Source organism: Pristiophorus japonicus, chromosome 3 (genome assembly GCF_044704955.1).
Source record: "Pristiophorus japonicus isolate sPriJap1 chromosome 3, sPriJap1.hap1, whole genome shotgun sequence".
Taxonomy (NCBI): domain Eukaryota; kingdom Metazoa; phylum Chordata; class Chondrichthyes; family Pristiophoridae; genus Pristiophorus; species Pristiophorus japonicus.
Window position 1 is genome coordinate 21,857,346 of NC_091979.1, and position 23,704 is coordinate 21,881,049.

The window sequence follows — 23,704 nt, forward strand, 5'->3', positions numbered from 1 at the left end:
AGGCTGCTGGAGGGGGAATGCAGCTGGAGCAGTAGGAAAAAAGGTTTGGGGTCAGTTCTTGAAAGGGTTGCTAGCTGCTGGGTGGAAAGGAGCTGTACAGAACCCAAGGGGAGTGTGGATTCGAACCCACACCCCAAGCTCCCCTTACAGTAATCACCACAGATTCTGATGGTGCCTTCTCCCTTGAGGACTGGAATAATCGGACTGGCCCACTCGTTGAATTTGATCGGTGAAATGATGCCCTCTCATTGCAGCCGGTCCAGCTCGATCTCCACGCTCTCTCTCATCATGTACGGTACTGCTCTCACCTCGTGATGGATGGGTCGCGCCCCCCTGGAATTAGGTGGATCTGCACTTTTGCTCCTTGGAACTTCCCGATGCCTGGTTCGAACTGCGAAGGGAATTTGTTTAGGACCTGGGCACACAAAGTGTCGTCAACGGGCGAGAGCACTCGGATGTCGTCCCAGTTCCAGCGTATCTTCCCCAGCCAGCCCCTATCGAGCAGCGTGGGGCCATCGCCCGGTACCACCAGAGTGGTAACTTGTGCACCACTCCATCGTAGGAGATCTTTACAGCAGCACTGCTGATTACAGGAATCAGATCCTTTGTGTAAGTTCTCAGTTTAGTGCGAATGGGAGTCAGGACTGACCTTAAGGCCTTGCTGCACCACAATTTATCGAAAATCTTTTTGCTCATAATGGACTGGGTCGCGGCCGTGTCCAGCTCCATTGTCACCAGGAGTCCATTTAATTCCACCTTCAGCATTATCGGGGGACATTCTGTGGTAAATGTGTATACCCCATATACCTCTGCCTCCTCGCTCTGAGGCTCTGGATTGTCATGATCCGCCATGGATCTATCCTCCTCTGCAACATGGTGGTTTGCAGGGTTAGCAGGGTTTGCAGCTCGCCTGCACATACATTAGAGTTGTCCCATTGTTCCACAGCCCTTGCAAACGTACCCTTTGAAGCGGCATGAATGGAAACGATGATCACACCCGCATTGCCAACAAGGTCTTAATGGCCTTGCATTCATCACCCTTGATGGTGGACACTGAGACATCTGCAGACTTGCAGCTGCAGGCATCTGAAACCTGCCCTGTATGTTATGATTCGAAAACAACATTACTTTGTTCACAGTAATTGTAGCAGCACTCGTGTGCTGAGAGATTTGATTAGTATTGTCAATGGTGGCGATGAGCGCCTGGGCTATCGCTATGGCTTTACTTAAGGTTGGGGTCTCTGCAGTCAAAAGTTTGTGAAGTATTACTTCCTGGCCAATGCCAAGTACAAAGAAGTCCCTGAGCATGTGCTCCAAATGTCCTTCAAATTCGCAATGTCTCGCAAGGCGTCTTAGCTTGGTCACATAGCTCACCACTTCCTGGCCTTCAGACTTCTTGCACGTGCAGAATCGGTACCCCGCCATCAGAACGCTTTCCTTCAGGTTAAGGTGCTCCTGGACCAGTGTGCACAAATCATCATACGATTTCTCTGTGGGTTTCGCTGGATCAAGCAGATTTTTCATGAGGCCATACGTTGGTGCCCTGCAAACGGTGAGGAGAATCTCTCTTCGTTTGGCAGTGTTCGCTTCTCCTTCCAGCTTGTTGGCCACGAAGTATTGATCGAGTCGCTCCACGAAGGTTTCCCAATCATCTCCCTCCGAAAATTTCTCCAGGATACCCACTGATCTCTGCATCGTTGCGGTGGGGTTCGTCATCTGTATCTCGTCGCCAGTTGTCGTGTATGAATAAAGAGTCTGACTGGACAGTTCAAAGTAAAGTGTGACCTTAGTCTTTTATTGCAGGTCTCCAGAGTACCTCTCCAGCCTGTGAGGCCTCCTTAAGTACAGGTGCTCCCAAGGATTCTGGGATCCCTTGGGACTCCAGGGAATGAGCCCTCTTTTGGTTAAACAAGGTATTTACAGGTTTATATAAAAAACACTAACTTTTTGTGTTTCATGCACAAGGACCCACAGGTCCCCTCTACACTGCAGCATTTTGCAATTTTTCTCCATTTCAATTAATTTGCTTTTCTATTATTTCTGCCAAAGCGGATAACCTCACATTGTCCCACATTATACTCCCATCTGTCAATACTCACTTAGCCTGTCAATGTCCCGTTGAAGATTGTTTTATGTCCTCCTCACAATTTGCTTTCCCACCCATCTTTATATCATCAGCAAACTTGGCTACATTACACCCGGTTAAGAGCCCTCCCAGCCTAGCTGGCTGCTCACACATGCCCGTGAACGAATATTTTTTTTTAATTGCCGGCATAAAGACTGTAACTGCACTTAAAAAGTGACTGTGTTCTTTTTGGCAAGCCACCACCTCTAGCTCGCCAATCTTGTTGCATAATCATTGCACGGTTCAGTCTGAAATTGGAATGTGCTGAGGATTATCTATCTTGTGTAAAAGTTTAACATGCAAAAAAAACACCGACGCGCAAACAACTTTCTACTCGTTTTAAAGAGTGCACTGTACATTTGGGAAGTGGGAGATGGCAAATGTGTTTTGTGGCGATTTAATTTCAAGGCTGAAACGTCATAAACAGAGACAGTGTTGCAGGATGCATAAAAAAGTCACGCTGCCTGGGAAAGTGTTAGTTCGTGCACGCATGCAGAAAACTAGAAAGCGCAGATATACGCTTTTGTCCCAGACCCCTGCCCTTTCCCTGTCTTTCCCAATTTTTGGAAGGAGTATCTAAAGGTCCCAGGCAGACAATCCACCACTCACTGAGAGCTGTCAAAACATGCAGGAAAAGCTATTCGCCAGTCCCTTCCGGATCCTGTGGACTGGACTGTTCATCGACAAGTGACACATTAACAAAAAACCTCGCAGAACAGGTCATTGGTTTGCTGCAGAGAGAGAGAGAAAGGCTGCAACACCTCATTGCAAACTTTGCTAAAAACTCTGCCCCAAAATGGTCAAGAACACAATTGGTATGTAGCCAGGTCAATATTTGTTTTTACAAGATTAATTCTTTTGCTCATGATTTTTTTTTTTGCAAATGAGAATCCTGTTTACTTTTAAAACTTAGCACTTTTAGCATTGTGCCTATTAGCATGTAACTGCTGCCCTTCTCTCCTAGCTTGTGCCGTGAATATTTTTTTAAGCTGAACGTATTTTCATCTGTGTTAAAGTCGTTTCTTTACACTCTCACTCTCTCTCACCCGCTCTTTACTCTCCCGCAGATGACGAGGAGCAAAACGATCTCCCCCCTCTCAAGAAACTATCACCGGTTAGTATTTGCACTGATTACAACTGACAAAAAGTTAACAAAAAACGAAGGCTGGTCCAAAAAAAAATTGGCTTTGAAATTGAACTAGAAAAAGTGATCACTGTCAGTGCTGGAAATTCACACAATTCTGGGAGCGCTATCCTGACATGTCTGTTGGATTTTGATACAATATATATAATCAATTTCGAGATTGTCATGGGTGTTTATGCCACTGGTGTAAATCAGGATGAGAGAGACAGATGATACTATTGGGTATATTTTATATTCCGATTTCTGAACACTTATAATTTGTGTGTGTTTGACATGTGATACTATTTGATATATTTTTTCAGTTTTCTGAACACTTACCTATAATTTGCGTGTGTTTATATACGTGCGTATGTGTGTATGTGCGCGCACACTCCATCACGTGTGCTCGCGGGGTCTGTGTGTATAGATGGACATGGGTGTGCATGTGAGCGTGAGCATCTGTGTGTGGGTGAGCGTGTGTGCATGTGTGTGTGTGTGTGTCCCTGAGTGTGTGGGTGTTAGCCCGCATGTGCTGTATTGGCATGAGTGTGAGTGGGCATGAGCATGTGTGGGCGTCAACATCTGTGTGTGTGTGTGTGTGTGTGTGTGTGTATAGGGGTCGACACATGTATCTATGTGTATATAGGGGCGAACATGTGTGTATAGGGGTGAACATGTGCGTTCATAGGGGTAAACGTGTATGTATAGGGGTAAACGTGTGTGTGTATAGGGGTGAACATGTGTGTGTGTGTATAGGGATGAACATGTGTGTGTGTGTATAAAGGTGAACATGTGTGTGTGCGTGTGTGTGTATAGGGGTTTACACATGTATCTGTGTATATAGGGGTGAACATGTGTGTATAAGGGTGAACATGTACGTTCATAGGGGTAAACGTGTGTGTATAGGGGTAAACGTGTGTGTATAGGGGTGAACATGTGTGTGTGTGTGTGTTTGTGTATAGGGGTGAACATGCCTATTGGTGTGAGCGTCTGTGTCTGTGTATGTGACTGTATGGGTGTGAGTATCTGTGTCTGTGTGTCTCGGCGTGAGCATGTGTGTGTGTGTGTGTGTGTGTGCATGTGTGTATATGCATGTGCAATGTAAATAGTCGGAGAACCATAGCAAGCGCATACGCCGGATGTCAATTTTGTGTCCACGATAGGTTAGGGTCGTCACCAAATCCCCTCAAAAAAAAACCCTCATCCCATCCCCTCCAACTGTCCAACCAGCTTGTCCTCCCTCAGGCCCTCCAGCATGCTGTCACCCCTCCCAATTCTGTGAAGCATCTTTGGACATTGTTTGACATTGAAGGCCTATTTCTCATCTACATCTTCACTCTTGGTGACATCATCCGAAAACAGTTTCAACATGTACGCTGATGACACCCAGCTCGACCTCACCACCACTTCTCTTGACCCCTCCATGCTCTCTAAATTGTCAGACTGTTTGTCAGACATCCAGTTCTGGATGAACAGACATTTTTTTCCAATTGAATATTGGAAAGACCAAAGCCATTGTTTTCAGTCCCCACCACAGATTCCGTTCCCCAGCCACTGACTCCATCTCTCTCCTTAACATCTGTCTGAGGCTGAACCAGACTGTTCGCAACCTTGGTGTCATCTTTGACCCTGAAATGAGCTTTCGACCACATGTCCGCAGCGTAAGGTGAAGCCACACCTGGAGTATTGTGTACAGTTTTGGTCTCCTAACTTGAGGAAGGACATTCTTGCTATTGAGGGAGTGCAGCGAAGATTCACCAGACTGATTCCCGGGATGGTGGGACTGACCTATCAAGAAAGACTGGATCAACTGGGCTTGTATTCACTGGAGTTCAGAAGAATGAGAGGGGACCTCATAGAAACGTTTAAAATTCTGACGGGTTTAGACAGGTTAGATGCAGGAAGAATGTTCCCAATGTTGGGGAAGTCCAGAACCAGGGGTCACAGTCTAAGGATAAGGGGTAAGCCATTTAGGACCGAGATGAGGAGAAACTTCTTCACCCAGAGAGTGGTGAACCTGTGGAATTCTCTACCACAGAAAGTAGTTGAGGCCAATTCACTAAATATATTCAAAAGGGAGTTAGATGAAGTCCTTACTACTCGGGGGATCAAGGGGTATGGCGAGAAAGCAGGAAGGGGGTACTGAAGTTTCATGTTCAGCCATGAACTCATTGAATGGCGGTGCAGGCTAGTAGGACTGAATGGCCTGCTCCTGCATCTATTTTCTATGTTTCTATGTTTCTAACTAAGACCGCCTATTTCCACCTCCATAACATCGTTCGTCTCCACCCTTGCCTCAGCTCATCTGCTGCTGAAACCCTCATCCATGCCTTTGTTACCTCTAGAGTTGACTATTTTAATGCACTCCTGGCTGGCCGCCCACATTCTACCCTACGTAAACTGGAGGTAATGCAAAACTCGGCTACCTGTGTCCTAACTCGCACCAAGTCTCGCTTACCCATCACCACCCCTGTGCTTGCTGACCTACATTGGCTTACCGTTAAGCAACGCCTTGATTTCAAGATTCTTATTCTTATTTTCAAATCCCTCCATGGCTTCGCCCCTCCCTATCTCTGTAATCTCCTCCAGCCCCACAACCCCCGAGATGCCTGCGCTCCTCTAATTCTGCCCTCTTGAGCATCCCTGATTATAATCGCTCAACCATTGAACATAAGAACATAAGAACATAAGAATTAGGAACGGGAGTGGGCCATCTAGCCCCTCAAGCCTGCTCCGCCATTCAACAAGATCATGGCTGATCTGGCCTTGGACTCAGCTCCACTTACCCGCCTCAACTGCTTCCTTGGGCAGAGAATTCCACAGATTCACAACCCTCTGGGAGAAGAAATTCCTTCTCAACTCTGTCATGTATCTTACATTATTATATATAACTGTATCCTAACATGCTATACATGACTGTAATAAGATATGACCTGTAACCACCAGCATACCTTACCACCAGGGGTGCACTTGCAAGAGACAGGTATATAAGGACAGGTCTCAGGCAAGTGCAGCATTCCAGAGCTGTGAAATAAAGGTGCAGGTCCAGAGTGACCTTGACTTCACTACATGCCTCGTGTGAATCTATAATGAGGGGACAGGACTTTACAAACTCGGTTTTAAATTGGCTCCCCCGTATTTTGAGGCTGTGCCCTCTGTTCCCCAAACTCTGGAACTCCCTCCCTAAACCTCTCCGCCTCTCTACCTCTTTTTTCCCCTTCAAGCCGCTCCTTAAAGCATACCTCCTTGAAAGAGCTTCAGGTCACCTGTGCTAATTTCTACTTTTACGGCTTGGTGTCAAATTTTGCATCTCACAATACTCCTGTGAAGTGCCTGGGGATGTTTCACTCCATTTACGATGCTATATAGATACAAGTTGTTGTTGTTGTTATTAAGTTCTCAGAACAGTAAGATCACTCTGGCCAAAGTCATCTCTGTGACTGACTATGGTGCGTTTTCCTTCCCTTGTCACCTTGTGTTTTGATGTTACTCTCACCTGTATCGATTGAGATTGCAATCATAAAACAGTCTCACATTGCAATACTTTATTATTATATTATTGAATACTTTACTTACCTTTTTCATTCTGTACCATATTCTGTCTTATTGTTTGGCTTATCATTTTACCTTTAATTTGACCACTTTTAACTAATAGTTTACTGATTCAAATCCTTTTACCCTTTTTAAAATACTTGTAGTGATTTACTTCCAGTCGTGTATAAAGTAATCCATATGTAAATGTACTGTTTCCACTGGCGGCAGGGTTAATAGCACAGATTTGGCAAGAGAACCAGGGGGAAGATAAGAATATTGGGGCTAAAATTCCGGCCTCGCCCGGTCGGTACGGTTTACGTACGGATCCGGCGAGGCCCCACAAAAGCCGGTTATTGGCACGCAATGCACACGTGCCGAAAACCGGCTTTTCCGCTCTGTCAAGTTTTGGCCTGACAGATCCTCCGCATACCTGCAGCCAGGACATTCGCGCGAGTGAGATTGGGCTAACTCTTGCCCAGCGCATAGCCTACTTTTACCAGCGTAAGAGTTTTAAAGCATATAAAAGTCAAATTTAAATACACATTTTTATGTTAAAAACCCTGTCCACTAAGGTAAGTTTATTTTAAACCCTATCAAAACACTCACACAAACAAAATGCAAACTTTTTTTTTTCTAAAACATTTAATTAACTTTAACTTCAATTAATTTTAAATAGGTGAGCTGTTTTTTTTATTTTTTATGTTATGTGTTTCGGGTTTTTTTCTCACTGTTAGCAATAAGAACTCCGAGATACGGAGTTCTCATTGCTAGCAATGAGAATGCTGTACCGTGATTGGTTGTCCAGTCTCGCGTGATTACAGCTTCTACATGCGAACCTCGCGGACGGGAGCATGCTCCGAAGTGCAGGAAGAGAAGGCCTCCCACCGCAGTCGCAGGCGTCTCCGGGAACACCATTTTCGTAAAAAAATTCTCGGTCGGAGGCGTTCGTCCGAAGGAAGCCTGCGACCCGAATTTCAGGCCCAATGTTATTTACGCAGCGAGTTGTTTTGCTTTGGAATGCACTGCCTCAAAGAGCGGTGGAAGCAGATTCAGTCGTAACTTTCAAAAGGCAATTGGATATATAAGGAAAGAAGAAATAGTCTTGCATTTATGTTGCAGCTTTTGTGACCTTCGCAGCCAGTGAAGTACTTTTTGAAATGAACTTGAAAAGTATAAATTTGCAGGGCTTTTGAGAAAGAGCAGGTGAAATGGGGCGAATTGGCAAGTTCGATCAAAGAGCACGATGGGCCAATTAGCCTCCTTCTGCGATTCTGTGATAAATCACATCACAATTCTCCATCCACAAGCATGGAAATAATCCACGATCATGCAACTACACCGTGCAAAACCCGGCCCCAAGTGAAGGAAGTGCATCCGGGAGGGCGCTGAGCACCTCGAGTATCGCCGCCGAGAGCATACAGAAATCAAGCGCAGGCAGCGGAAAGAGCGTGCGGCAAACCTGTCCCACCCTCCGCTCCCCTCAACGACTATCTGTCCCACCTGTGACAGGGACTGTGGTTCTCGTATTGGACTGTTCAGCCACCTCAGAACTCATGTTAAGAGTGGAAGCAAGTCTCCCTCGATTCCGAGGGACTGCCTATGATGATGATGACACTGTGCATTTTTATAGCACCTTAAAAGTAGAAAAAGATTTATATCGGGGAAAAATATAAAGGAATGGACCCCCAAGCTATGGTGGGAAAAGTTGGGTTATAAGAGCCGAGTAGCCTTATCACCTTTAACCTTTTTTAAACACACACATTCCTGAATAATGTTTAACACTTCTTCCAAGGTCTCATTTGGTTAAACATTCCATCAATAATACCTGTACTTCATCCTCACAGACACCTTTGTCTAATTTTTTCTTCTACGCATTAACCAAACTCTTACTAGCCCCCATTTTCTTAACAGATCTCTTAACATCAAAACTATCGGCAGGCATTCACGAGCACTCTTCACTTCCCCTTGGCTTAATCGCTCTTCGAGAGTGACAGGAGGCCACTCGCGACGTCGAACTGCCTATACAACACTGACTGCTTTGTCTTTGTCCCACCTGGCTGTGCCAATTTGTAGCACTTTTTAAGGGTGCTTGGACAAGGCAACACCAATAGGCAGCAGTCAGTATTGTTTGTGCAATGGATCAGATTTATTAAGCTTACAGCAGTAGCATACTTAAAAAAAAATAGGCGATAGTTGAACGAAAGCTCGCAGGTCTCTGGAAACTTCCGAGCACAGCTGATGTTATCTTAAATCTGTTAGTTGCTATTCCAGAAGTTTCTGTGCAAAGGTATTCTTGTGAGTATCGCTGTTTTAATTTCTTACCAAAGGTTTGCTTGGCCAGTGTCCATATTTCAATAAAATCACCCTTTTTAACTGAATCTAGTGGTCAAAATACCATTGTTGCTCAAACCAGAGCTGGTAGCCTGACCACTCCCTACAGAGATCACGATTGCACATTGGAATGTTATCTTATCTCTCTTGCGCCTAGCTCCCAAGTTATACCAAGGAACCCCTTTCAAACTGTCTCATTTTACTCCTTTATATTAACCATCACTTGCAGCATTTGTCTGCTTCTCTGTCTGAGTTCAGTCAAGAGCTGTTTTGACTGCCTTTGCATACATTTGAGCAGCCTCTTACATACCCATGCCCACAGAGAATCATGGGTAAGATTAGTTTGGTCAATGACTACAAATTGAAAATATATATTAATCTCCAATACCAGTCTTCCTTACAAGTGCCCACCTCAAGGATGAAATATTTTAAACATTCCTCAACTACCTTAATCCACTTTCTGATAAGCATTGCCGTAAAATCTAAGTTATCCATTGTCATGAATATTTCTCCTTTTCTTACAGTCCATTCCTTTGAGAGAGACAAGCAACGACTGACCCCTTACTGAAATGTAATTCACTGTTCCAGTGTTCCAATTCTGCCCCGCCTGGGGTATCCTCTGTTTCTTGTGTTCTTTCCTGATCTCACCCAACCTGGGGTCTCCTCGACGTTGCTTCGGATATAACATTGCGGTGTGTTTTAATTAATTAGGTTCTTTTTAGTGCTGGTTAGTCATAGACAATGGCTTATGCATCAAAGTCTTGCTACACGGGATACATATATTAAATATACTATCATTACAAGTTGGAGAACTACCAGAGCGCGTGAAATAATATGAACGTAAGAATGTGCTGAAATATTGTGTCACGTAATTGTGCAGCTTATACTTAAGTATCTCATTTACTTGGTTTCACTTAAACACAGGTTTTGAGACGGGTCCTGTTAAACCCCTAAAACATGGTACAGGAAGCACCACTAAAACCACCTCATGCTGGATTCGCACTGGCTTTTCCCACGCTCTGTTACCGATAAAATACAATTACAGTTAAAGTTAGAATTCAGTCTCACAATCCCTAGTACGTCAACTAAGTCATCATCATAGGCAGTCCCGCAAAGCGAGGATGACCTGCTTCCATGCCAAAAAGAGATAAGTTTACAGGTGTTTCAATGAAGGACCTAATATTCCAGATCCCGAACTACATCGTGAAGGGTGGAAGATGCCGGTGCGTGGGTTTTTTTAACGTGTGGTGGCCGTTGCACACCAGCCACCACACGGGCTTGACAGAGCGAGGTCTTGGTCCAGTGGCAAGGATTACCCAAGACAACTGGAGACCAGCTCTGCTGCACGGACATGGTGCGCGCACATATCGCAGTGTGGGCTGGCCCGTGCTGCTCCGGGCCCTCGCCTCTTCTGGGCCCCAGACTCACGCCTCTCCTGGGCCCCGGTCACTTCCCTCTACAAATTCTTGCCGCTCCTTCGCCCCTCCTGCTGTGCCTGCCCGCACTGCAATCAGCGACTTGGCTTCGCAGCCGTCAACTAAGTGCATACATGTTGAGCAACAAAGATACAGACAAAGAAAACAGACATTGTCAAGAAACAACTAATCAACAAGTCATGCACTTAAAAGATTCTCCAGATCTGACTTTTATTCGTATCCATCTTGTGGATAATTCTTGCTAAATTTCATTCCCTCTAACAGGCACCAGTGTGTTTAACTCTATCCTGCATTTTTTTTTATTAATTAGATAGTGTCTCGATGGGAGTATGCGTCAATGCTTTAGAAATTGTCTCACTTCCTGAGCCATATTAAACATTTCATGTCTTGCTGTTGTCAAGTAGCTCAGCATGTCAGAGACCTGTTCTTCAGTGCCAATTCTCCATGGGTTTCCGCAGGCTAATTGCTTCATATACTACAACTCACGTCCACACATTCGATGCCGTCCGATACAAGCCATCTCTGGCTTTCAGGTGGTCTTATCAAAAGATCTTTGCTCATCTTCCACTGTTTGTTCCTGATGTCTTGGGCAGTGGCCAGGCTCTCAAAGTGGTTGTCTTTTTAAAAAAAAGTTCATAGGCAAGGACACAAATGTCTCCAAGAGAGAGCAATCGGTTTACTATTCTTAACTTCACTTTCCTGACTTTCACTAGAAAGTTAGAAGAATTCCCATTTGGTTGTGTATGTTCCCTGGGCTCAATTTTTCCCAAAGCTTTTTTTTTGGCGTACTTGAAGAGTTACCCCCTTTTTTTTTTGGTCCCAAATACGCCCAAAAAAATGTTCCAAGTTTTCCCCGTTTGATTTCTTCATTTTGACGCAGCCTAGCCTGTCCTTTAATTTTTTTTGGGGGGGGGGGGGAGCGGAGCCTTGATCTGCGCCAAAAAGATCGGGTTGCCGCGGTAACCAGGGACACAATGCGGGCTGAGACTGGAAAGTGAGACATACAGCCAGCTCACAGCAACCTGCACAAGCACATTAAAATACGTCGCAGCAACTTCACAAGCACAAATACATTGGAGCAATTTACCTCCATTAAATTATTAAAGTCCCCCCCTCCCCCCTCCCAATGCCGATCCCCGCTCCTATCCCAGGCCGAATGGCTTCCCGGTCCGCTCCCCCATGTTGTGTACGCATAAATAACTGACATACTGAGCCAGGAGTAAAGTAACTTAAATTATGTGCTTTTATACAACAACCCAAAATGGTGTCCCAAACCAGCATGAACCAGCATGAGTACAGCAACTGTGAATAGCTGCTGCAGGGTCCTAATGCCCGCCCTGTGAGCTGTAACAAACACACAGAGTATGAGCACAACATATTTCCCCCCCGCCCTTTTTAAAACCACGGTCTTATGAACAGACAAAGTCCTTGAGATAGCCAGGTTGTGTTCTGATACACAGCCTCGCACAATATGGAGACTTTGGCTCCGAGGTCAATGAGAAAGCAGCAGGACGTGCCGTCAATGTTTATCTCACACATTGAATTTGACCGAATTGATGTGCGAAATTTCACTAACGGTGCAAACCATTCTGGGTTTATCACTATTGGGGTTGTCTCCATATCGAATATACTGCAATGAACGACAGACACTAGCAAAATGGTTCATTTTACCACATGCAGAGCATTTCTTCCCACATGCAGGGCAGTTAGGACTCTTTGCTGAGTGTGATTTGTCCCACAGTTAGCAGTGGAAGTTAAGTCCACAATCTGTAGTGGGTGGCTTATTACTAGCCCTGTGTCTCTGCTGTGATTTCCGCTTTGGATGAACACCTTACACATGGGCTGTAGCTGCAGTCTGCAGCACAGGGGGAGCAGGGGATATGATCACTTTTGAATCGGAAAGCGCTGTTTCGATTTGAATGGCCAAATTAGCTGCTTCATCCAATGTTAATTTGTCATCCTCCATTAGCAAGCGTTCCCGAATGAGGGGATCATTGTTTTCTCAATAATTTGATCCCTGATCATTTCCTCTGTGAGTGTTCCAAAGTTACACGTAGCGGCCAGTTCAGTTAATGTAATGATGTACTGTTTGATTGGATCACCGTTCCCTTGTCCCCTTTTTATGAAATTGGTATCTCTCCATCACGATACTTTTCTTTGGCCGAAAATAGTTCTCTAGGATGCTTACCGTTTTGTCGTAGGACTCCGTGTCTTTGATTTGGCCAAAGATGCGTTGGCCTTCGGTGTCGAGGCAGTGGATAAGTATTACACGGCGGCGAGCTGGTGTAAGGTTATCGCCGTCTACTCCACTCGCCGTGATCTATGTAGAAAAATCCATCTCAGCCTTGGAATTGGAGGGTCCCCAGGTGTGGAAAGGAAAGGTGGTGAGGGTGGGGGGGGGGGGGGGGGCGGTAGGAAGGTTAATTTGAGACATCCTCATCAGCAAATTATGTTGTGTATGCGTAAATAACTGACAAACTGAGCCAGGAAAAATGTAACTTAACTTAACTGTGCTTTTATACAACCCAAAATGGTGTCCCCAAACCAGCATGAGTACAGCAACTGTGAATAGCTCCCGCAGGGTCTTAATGCCTGTCCTGTGAGATGTAACAAACAGAATATGAACATAACACCCCACAACTAGCCAAGGCCGAATGGCTTGCTCCCTCCCGGTCCCTGCACCTAACTATACCTGATAAATGCTGGCCTTGCCAGTGACGCCCACATCCATGCACGAATTTTTAAAAAAATGAATGCTTTTATCTATAAATGCACTATTTTTAAAACAATTGTCACTAAATATTAAATCCTCATAGTAAAATGAATACTGTCTGTAAACCGATTGGGCTTGTTATAGCAGATGCATTCGTTATAATCTACCAAAATTCTCTGGACTCTGGGGAGGTACCAGCGGATTGGAAAGCAGCTAATGTAACGCCTCTGTTTAAAAAAGGGGGCAAACAAAAGGCAGGTAACTATAGGCCGGTTAGTTTAATATCTGTAGTGGGGAAAATGCTTGAAACTATCATTAAGGAAGAAATAGCGGGACAACTAGATAGGAATAGTGCAATCAAGCAGACGCAACATGGATTCATGAAGGGGAAATCATGTTTAACTAATTTACTGGAATTCTTTGAGGATATAACGAGCATGGTGGATAGAGATGTACCGATGGATGTAGTGTATTTAGATTTCCAAAAGGCATTCGATAAGGTGCAACACAAAAGGTTACTGCAGAAGATAAAGATACGCGGAGTCAGAGGAAATGTATTAGCATGGATAGAGAATTGGTTGGGAAATAGAAAGCAGAGTCGGGATAAATGGGTCCTTTTCGGGTTGGAAATCGATGGTTAGTGGTGTGCCACAGGGATCGGTGCTGGGACCACAACTGTTTACAATATACATAGATGACCTGGAAGAGGGGACAGAGTGTAGTGTAACAAAATTTGCAGATGACACAAAGATTAGTGGGAAAGCGGGTTGTGTAGAGGACACAGAGAGGCTGCAAAGAGATTTGGATAGGTTAAGCGAATGGGCTAAGGTTTGGCAGATGGAATACAATGTCGGAAAGTGTGAGGTCATCCACCTTGGGGAAAAAAACAGTAAAAGGGAATATTATTTGAATGGGGAGAAATTACAACATGCTGCGGTGCAGAGGGACCTGGGGGTCCTTGTGCATGAATCCCAAAAAGTTAGTTTGCAGGTGCAGCAGGTAATCAGGAAGGCGAATGGAATGTTGGCCTTCATTGCAAGAGGGATGGAGTACAAAAGCAGGGAGGTCCTTCTGCAACTGTATAGGGTATTGGTGAGGCCACGCCTGGAGTACTGCATGCAGTTTTGGTCACCTTACTTAAGGAAGGATATACTAGCTTTGGAGGAGGTACAGAGACGATTCACGAGGCTGATTCCGGAGATGAGGGGGTTACCTTATGATGATAGATTGAGTAGACTGGGTCTTTACTCGTTGGAGTTCAGAAGGATGAGGGGTGATCTTATAGAAACATGTAAAATAATGAAAGGGATAGACAAGATAGAGGCGGAGAGGTTGTTTCCACTGGTCGGGGAGACTAGAGCTAGGGGGCACAGCCTCAAAATACGGGGGAGCCAATTTAAAACCGAGTTGAGAAGGAATTTCTTCTCCCAGAGGGTTGTGAATCTGTGGAATTTGCTGCCCAAGGAAGCAGTTGAGGCTAGCTCATTGAATGTATTCAAATCACAGATAGATAGATTTTTAACCAATAAGGGAATTAAGGGTTATGGGGAGAGGGCCGGTAAGTGGAGCTGAGTCCACGGCCAGATCAGCCATGATCTTGTTGAATGGCGGAGCAGGCTCGAGGGGCTAGATGGCCTACTCCTGTTCCTAATTCTTATGTTCTTATGTGATCTGTTGTAAATGATCTCATGTTTAAAACCATTAGACTCGATGATTTACAGGACCCATCAACAAGCCAGCTGTATAAAGCGGAGACAGGTGTTCCTGTGAGAGCGCAGCAACTCCTGGGCGACCTCACCCTTTTGGCGGGGGGGAGGGGGTGGGGCGGTGGGGCGGGGGGAAAGAGAGAGAGAGGAGGACTGCAATAGCTGACTGGTCCTGGCTCTGCTATTTTGAGTAAGTCACTGGCCAAAATGATGACACTATTCCTAAAGTTCTGTTCAGTTGATTTATGCCAGACAGCAGCATGCAGTGCAACAAACACTAAATCTGTAATTGAATCCATCAAGCAGGCTCTAGTTTACAGATCCAAGGGTAAAAGTAATAGGGTTCTCCCCCGCCACCCCCCTCGTGCCCCCGCAACAACTCCTTAAAAATACCATGGAAATTATTTTACGAACAACCCATTCACAACCTTGGAATTTAACCTTGAACTACGGCTGTATTGATATATTAAAGTAAGCGACACTTCTCTCGATGTTCACAAATATTGAGCAGTGTCAGTTGTGACTCAGTGGGTAACACCCTCGCCTCTGAGTCTGAAGATTGTGGGATCAATCCCACTCCAGAGACTTGAGCACAAAATCTAGGCTGACGCGCCCTGCGCAGAGCGGAGGGAGCGCTGCACTGTCACAGGTGCCATCTTTCGGATGAGATATTAAACTGCGACCCCCCTCCCATGCGCTCGGGTGGATGTAGGGGATTCCACGGCACTGTTTTGAGGAGGAACGGGGGAGGTTTCCCCGGGGTCCTGTCCCTCAATCAGCATGACAAAGACAGGATTATCTGGTCATTCATGTTGCTGTTTGTGGGAGCTTGCTGTGCGCACGTTGGCTGCCGCGTTTCCTACATTTGCAACAGTGACTACAATGGAGAAAGTATTTCATTGGCTGTGAAGCACTTTGGGACGTCCGGTGGGCATGAAGGGCGCTATATAAATGCAAGACATTTTCTTTTTTGAGTGAATTGTGTTCTGTGATAAGTGTTGCCCTTCAGGGAACAAGTACAGACTATCTGGAGCGTTTTCCGCTGTCCCATGTTTAATGTACATGAGGCGGGGAGGGAGTAACTCCACTTGCTGTGTAATCCCCAGAAGGAGGATGGTGTCTGAAGGGTTGCATGTTCACCCATGAGGTTGAAGGTTCATGTGTTCAAGTCCCACTCCAGGACATGGGCATGGTAATTCCGGTTGACACTTGGGCGCAGTACCGAGGGGGGTGTTGCCTTCGCTGGCCTCGTCATCTGATGAGGCAACGGGCCAATGTTCCCTGTAATTATTTCGGGGCTCCCGCGGGGCGATTGATAATACCACACACATGCGCAGTTTTTAAACATTCACAAGCCTGCTGTGCAGGATACCTGGTGTGTTAACACGGCCACGCAGCTTCCAGGGACCATTGCGACAGACCCAGGTCCCATCCGCCAGCTCAGGCGGACATAAGACCCCGTGCCTCTATTTGGGGGGGAAGCGAGTAGGGAATTTGCCCGGTGTCTTGGTCAACATTCCCTGTCGTTAACCATTACCGCCAAAAAAGAGCAGATTAGAATCATGGGTATTTACAGCACGGAAAGAGGTCATTTCGGCCCATTGTGTCCGCACCGGCCGACCAAGAGGCTATCCAGCCTAATCCCGCTTTCCAGCTCTAGGTCCGTAGCCCTGTAGGTTACGGCACTTCAAGTGCACATCCAGGTACTTTTTAAATGTGGTGAGGGTTTCTGCCTCGACCACCCTTTCAGGCAGTGAGTTCCAGACCCCCACCACCCTCTGAGTGAAGAAATGTTTCCTCATCTCCCCTCTAAACCTCCTCCCAATTACTTTAAATCTATGCCCCCTGGTTGTTGACCCCTCTGCCTAAGGAAATAGATCCTTCCTACCCCACTCTATCCAGGCCCCTTAAAATTTTATGCACCTCAATCAGGTCTCCCCTCAGCCTCCTCTGTTCCAAAGAAAGCAACCCCAGCCTATCCAATCTGTCCTCATAGCTAAAATTCTCCAGTCCAGGCAACATTCTTGTAAATCTCCTCTGCACCCTCTCTAGCGCAATTACATCTTGCCTGTAATGTGGTGACCAGAACTGCATGCAGTACTCCAGTTGTAGCCTAACTCGAGATTAACTGGCCATTCATCTCCTTTGCTGTCTGTGAGACTTTGCTTCCTGTGAATTGTCTGCCGCGTTTCCCCAAATAACAGTGACTGGACTTGAATAATTCATTGGCTGCGAAACCCTTTGGAATATCCTGACGATGGGATGAGCTGCTATTTATGGATTAACCTTTTTGCAGTCACAATGTCAACAAACCTGTTTTGAGAGCGTTGGTGTAATGAGTACAGAATGTGCAGGGTTAACTGTCCCCATGTGTTTACTGAGTGACTTCCAGGCTTTTATTTTTCTTTTGAAAAGAAAAAATGCATTTTCGGTATAGTTCTTTTTAATCGATCTTATTTCTCTATTGCTGCAGCTTAGCAGTCCTAAGGGGAAGCTAGATTATTACATGAGGGAGGAAGAGATGGAAGGTTATGTCGGGGGTCAATGAAGCAGAGTAGGAGGGGGCTCGTGTGGAACATAAACACTGACACTGACCGGTTGGGCCGGTTTTGCCTCTTTCTGTGCTGTCCAGACTATGTAGATTTGCCAGAAATGCAACCATGACTGGGAGCTCCGGAGGTTGTCTTACCTGCCCAGTGCCAGGGTTAAGGATATCTCTCGCGGCTGGAGCAGAACTTAGAGTGGGAGGGGGAAGGATCCCTTTGTCGTTGCCCACATATGAACCAATGACATGGGTAGAACCAGGAATGAGGTTCTGCTGCGGGGGTTTGAGGAGCTAGGATCCAAATTTAAAAGCAGAACTTCAAAGGTGGTAATCTCTGGATTGTTAACTGAGCCACGCGCAAATTGACATAGGGATTAGAGGTTTAAATGCGTGGCTCAGAGTGGTGTGGGAGGAAGGGGTTTCAGTTCATGGGGCACTGGCACCTATACTGGGGAAAGAGGGAGCTGTTCCGATGGGACGGGCTCCACTTAAACCGGGCTGGAACCAGTGTTCCGGCGAACCAAATAACTAGGGCAGTAGAGAGGGCTTTAAACAATGAAGGGTGGGTGGGTGGGGTGGGGGGAGGGGTGGAAGGATTCGGGAAACAGTAAATTTAAAATCAGCGAGAGAAATGTCAAGGCTCTGGAGCAGAGCAAAGTTTTGGGTAAAAATAAGCAGAGTGGGCCAGGAAGGGACAGAGAGAGTAACCAGGGTAATAAGGCAACGGGTGACATCAGGGGTAAAATAGAAAGAAGTCCAAGCGAAAGGCACTTTATGCGCGAAGCATTCACAACAAAATAGATGAATTAATAGCACAGATAGAAATTAATAAATTTGATCTAATAGCCATTACGGAGATGTGTTTGCAGAGTGACCGAGCTTGGGAAGTAAATATTCCAGGATACTTAACTTTTAGAAGAGCTAGGGAAAATGTAAAAGGAGGAGGGGTCGCCCTGATCATAAAGGATGGGATAAAGACAGGACAGAGAAAGGATCTTGGCTCCAAAAATGAAGAAGTGGAATCAGTTTGGGTGGAGCTAAGCAACAGCAAGGAGCAGAAAATATTGGTGGGAGTTGTTTAAAGGCCCCCAAACAGTAGTTGTAATGGGTAGTGCGACTGCCACAACAACATTTTTCCCTTTGGATACGGCGAGGATCCGACTTCAAGTTGATGATAAAATGAAAATCCAGCTCGACGCCTGGGATACTGGCAGAAATTATGAAAGCGGAAGGCCTATCGGCTCTCTCCCGTGGATGATTCCCTGTCATTTCTAGCCTCTGCTGTTCATACTGGAACCCCCCACCCCACCCCCGCCACTCTTCATTAGTTCAAAGCCGTGTCTACTGCCCTGTAATCAGGAAATTAGAGGCACATGTAACACGGGTAATACAGTAATTATGAGGGACTTTATTCTATAGATGGACTGGGCAAATCAAATTTGTAGTAGTAGTGTGGAGGACGAATTCATGGATACAAGATAGTTTTCTAGATCAGTGTGTTGAGGAACCAACTTGGGCACAGGTTATTTAGATTTAGTATTGTGCAGTGAGAAAGGGTTGATTAATAACCTTGTAGTAAAGGGACCTTTAAGGAAGATCGACCATAATATGATAGAATTTTATACTGAGTTTGAAAATGATTTAGTTAACTGTGAAACATTGGTCTTTAATCTAAACAAAGCAAACTACGTAGGTATGAGGGGCCAGTTGGCTAAGGTAGATTGGAAAACTACATTAAAAGGTATGATGGTGGACAAGCAATAGCTCGCATTTAAAGAATTAATACATAATTTATAACATATACATTCCTTTAAGGCACAAAAACCCCATTGGAAAAGTGATCCAACCGTGGCTAACGCAAAAAATTAAAGATAGGATTAGATCAAAGGAAGAGGCTTAGAATGTTGCCAAAAAGAGCAGTAAGCCTGAGGATTGGGAGGATTTTAGAATCCAGCAAAGGAGGACCAAGAAATTGATAGAGATTGGAATAATGAGAGGTGATCCCATTGAAACATACAAAAATCTTTTCGGGCTTGACAGGGTAGATGCAGGGAGGATGTTTCCTCTGGCTGGAGAGTCTAAAACCAGGGGTCACAGTCTCAGAATAAGGGGTTGCCAATTTAGGACTGAGATAAGGAGAAACTTCTTCACTCTTTGGAATTCTCTACCCCAGAGGGCTGTGGAGGCTCAGTCGTTGAGTATATTCAAGACAGGGATCGATAGATTTTTGGCTATTAAGGGAATCTAGGGATATGGGGATAGTGTGGGAAAGTGGAGTTGAGGTAGAAGATCAGCCATGATCTTACTGAATGGCGGAGCAAGCTCAAGGGGCCGAATGGCCTACTCCTCCTCCTGTTATGTTCTTGGGTATACCCTCGCACAAGAACACATCAGGAAAGGATGATAGGCAGGCAGTGTTTCTTTGATCTAGAAAAGAGAAGGTTGAGGGATGACCTAATAGAGATCTTTAAAATGATGGAAGAATTTGATGGAACAAACGGAGTGTTTCCACTTTTTGGGAAGAGCAATACTAGAGGCCATCAAAAAAAGATCGTCACCAAGGAAACAAATAGGGAATTCAGAAGAAACTTCTTTACCCAGAGAATGATGAGAATGTGGAACTCGCTACCACAGGGAGTGGTTGAAGTGAATAGCATAGATACATTCAAGGGGAGGTTAGATAAGCACCTGAGGGAGAAGGGAATAGAGGGTTCATTTATATGTGCACGGGATGTAGGCATCTCTGGCAATGCCGGCATTTATTGCCCATTCCTATTTGCCCTTGTGAAGGTGGTGGTGAACCGCTTGAACCTTTTTGAACTGCTGCAGTCCGTGTGATGAAGGTGCTTCTACACTGCTGACTTTGTTGTAGTGGTTTGGTTACAACTGAATGGCTTGTTAGGCCATTTCAGAGGCTACTTAAGAGTCAACTGCATTGCTGTGGGTCTGGAGTCGCATATAGGCCGGACCGGGTAAGGACGGCAGATTTTCTTCCCTAAAGGACTTTCGTGAACCAGTTGGGTTTTTACAACAATCTGGTAGTTTCATGGTCACCATTACTGATACTAGCTTTTTAAAAAAAATTCCGGATTTTTTTAATTAACTGAAATTAAATTCCCCCGTGGTGGGATTTGAACTCTCGTCTCTGGATTATTAGTCCAGGCCTCTGGATTACTGGTCCAGTGACATCACCACTAAGCTATTGTACCCCTATAAGGTTCTGCTGATAGTTAGATGAGGTAGGCACGTGTGGAGCATAAACACCGATATGAACCAGTTGGGCCGCCTGGCCTTTATCTGTGCAACATGTTCTCTGTAATTCTATAAAGTGTTAGAATTCAGGCACCTGTAGCTTCTCGGACAGTAGATTCCTTTTGTGAGATTTCTCTATCACGCTGCCAAGAAGAGATGGTGAACACGCCAACCATGGGGAAGGACATCTAAAGGAGAGCGTAACTGGGTCTTTGTAGGTTGGTAAATATAATGCCCTGTAACGACGTTAATAGTGCAGTTATACAGCACCATTAACGTCGTGAAACAGCCCAATGTGCTTCACCCGACCGTTATCAAACAAAATTTGACAGCAAAGCCACGTGAGATATTAGGACAGGTGACCAAAAGCTGGGTCAAAGAGGTAGGTTTTAAGGAGCGTCCTGTGAGAGAAAGGGAGGGGGAGGTGGCGAGGTTCGGAGAGGAAATTCCAGAGTTTGGGGCCTAGGCAGCTGAAGGCAGTTTGGGTGCAGGAGGCCAGAACTAGAGGAACGCAGAGGTCTGAAGGTTGTGGTGCTGGGGGAGTTTACAGAGATGGGAGTCAGTGTTATATTGTGGCTGTAGGAGACAACAGTAAACATTTGTTGGCCTGTTACCAGACTGATTCCCGGGATGGCGGGACTGACCTATCAAGAAAGACTGGATCAACTGGGCTTGTATTCACTGGAGTTCAGAAGAATGAGAGGGGACCTCATAGAAACGTTTAAAATTCTGACGGGGTTAGACAGGTTAGATGCAGGAAGAATGTTCCCAATGTTGGGGAAGTCCAGAACCAGGGGTCACAGTCTAAGGATAAGGGGTAAGCCATTTAGGACCGAGATGCGGAGGAACTTCTTCACCCAGAGAGTGGTGAACCTGTGGAATTCTCTACCACAGAAAGTTGTTGAGGCCAATTCACTAAATATATTCAAAAAGGAGTTAGATGAGGTCCTTACTGCTAGGGGGATCAAGGGGTATGGCGAGAAAGCGGGAATGGGGTACTGAAGTTGAATGTTCAGCCATGAACTCATTGAATGGCGGTGCAGGCTAGAAGGGCCGAATGGCCTACTCCTGCACCTATTTTCTATGTTTCTATGTTTCTATGTTTCTATGTTTCATCGTCAGGCGCCATCTGTTTATAATACAAAATGGTGATGGCACCGATTTTTAAAGAAACTGCACTGAAACACGGGGCGTAAGGGTATCCAGTGCACATTTTAATTGGGATAGGGGGTGGAAAGGATGAACTTCTAGGAGCAGGAAAAGAAGCTACCCCCCCACTCTTTCTCCCCACCACCGCCACCCCATTCACCCCACTTCTTCCCCGTCACCTCCAAGCAAACAAAGTTGCTGAATCATGCGTTTGTATGCAGTTCAAATTAAAACCTTGTCCACAATCCAATTTTTCTCATCAGCAGTTGAACTTTTACAATCTGCAGAGACTGGTGAGAATGTGGAGCTCGTTACTACATGGAGTAGTTGAGGCAAATAGCATATGGGCAGCTAGATATATCGTGGATTTATATCGTGCCTTTCACCAGACGTCTCCGAGCGTTTTACAGCCAATGAAGTACTTTGGGCGTGTAATGTGGGAAACGCGGCAGCCAAGTTGGGCACCAGCAAGTTCCCACAAACAACAATGTGATAATGATCTGGGGTTTTTTGTTATGTTGATTGAGGGATAAATATTGGCCAGGACACCGGGGATAACTCCCCTGCTCCTCTTCGAAATAGTGCCATGGGATCTTTTGCGTCCACCCGAGAGAGCAGACGGTGCCTCGGTTTAATGTCTCATCCGAAAGGCGGCAACTCAAATGGTGCAACACTCCCTCGGCACTGCACTGGGAGTGTCGGCCTAGATTTATGTGCTGAAGTCTCTGGACTGGGACATTACAGGAGGGAGAAAGGAATAGAAGGATGTGCTGATGGGGTTAGGTGAAGTAGGGGTGGGAGGAGGCTCATATGGAGCACAAACACCGGCTCAGACCCGTTGGGCAGAGTTGGGCTTGATTCTGTGCTGTAAAATGCTCTGTGATTCTGTGCAGTGGTGTTTAACCGCTACTCAAAGCATCAATACAGTTTTATATCGGACTAACTGTTGGATTGACGGACACTCACTGAAGATGCTTATTTTTTTTTTTAAAAAGGCCACATTAATTTGAATTATCTAACTGAGGGAGCCACTGAAGGATTATTGTCTCACTTGATTTGTCGCCAATGACTAACAAGAGCTCTCCAGTCTGCTGTAGCCAGGGACTTCCCTTTCCTCCCCCTCCATATTGTTATGACAACACAGAGCACTGATTATCCCCACCCCAAACACCAGTGTTCTTTGTGTTGCCTATACTCACTGTTCTACAGTGCACAATTGGAATCTGACCCAGTGGTCTTGTTTGTGCTGTGTGTGGCATTCAATGGGACCGATAGTTGGCTTATTGTTCTACCCTTTTGAAGGAACTGCAAATTCCCTTTTATAGAACGTAGAGACATAGAAATTTACAGCACAGAAGGAGGCCATTTCGGCCCATCGTGTCCGCGCCGGCTGACCAAGAACCACATTGCCCTCGGTCAGCAGCCCTGAAGGTTACATATAAACCTATGAACAATGGTGGAAAAGTAAGCAGCCCCCAGCCCAACCAGTCCGCCCCACACAACTGTGACACCCATTATACTGAAACATTCTACACTCCACCCCAACCGGAGCCATGTGATCTCATGGGAGAGGCAAAAGCCAGATTAAAAACCCAGGCCAATTTGGAGAATTCCTCTCCGACCCATCCAGGCGATCGAAACTAGTCCAGGCGATCACCCTGGCCGTACTCTATTCCCTGCAGTACTTAACAATCATTTATGTTCCTGCTCGACCTGTATGGTGTTCCTGCTCCAGGTCTGGTCTAGCTCTGCCTCTTCCTCTTCCTCTTCCTCTTGGTCTCTGGAGTGAT

At 45.7% G+C, this 23,704-nt stretch overlaps 1 protein-coding gene across 4 annotated transcripts in view; it reads left to right on the forward strand.

Annotated features, from left to right (window-relative positions):
- The first annotated feature begins 2,565 nt into the window (after nucleotides 1-2,565).
- Nucleotides 2,566-23,704, forward strand: part of LOC139259678 (myc box-dependent-interacting protein 1-like) — a 72,858-nt gene continuing 51,719 nt past the window's right edge. Inside the window, exons 1-2 of one of the 4 annotated variants that reach the window (XM_070875240.1) lie at nucleotides 2,566-2,940; nucleotides 3,193-3,239. In XM_070875240.1, coding sequence (XP_070731341.1) covers nucleotides 2,922-2,940; nucleotides 3,193-3,239 — 66 coding nt within the window. In that variant the 5' untranslated portion in view covers nucleotides 2,566-2,921. The remainder of the gene's footprint in view (nucleotides 2,941-3,192; nucleotides 3,240-23,704) is intronic. The other 3 variants (XM_070875241.1, XM_070875242.1, XM_070875243.1) reach the window with 3 other exon arrangements.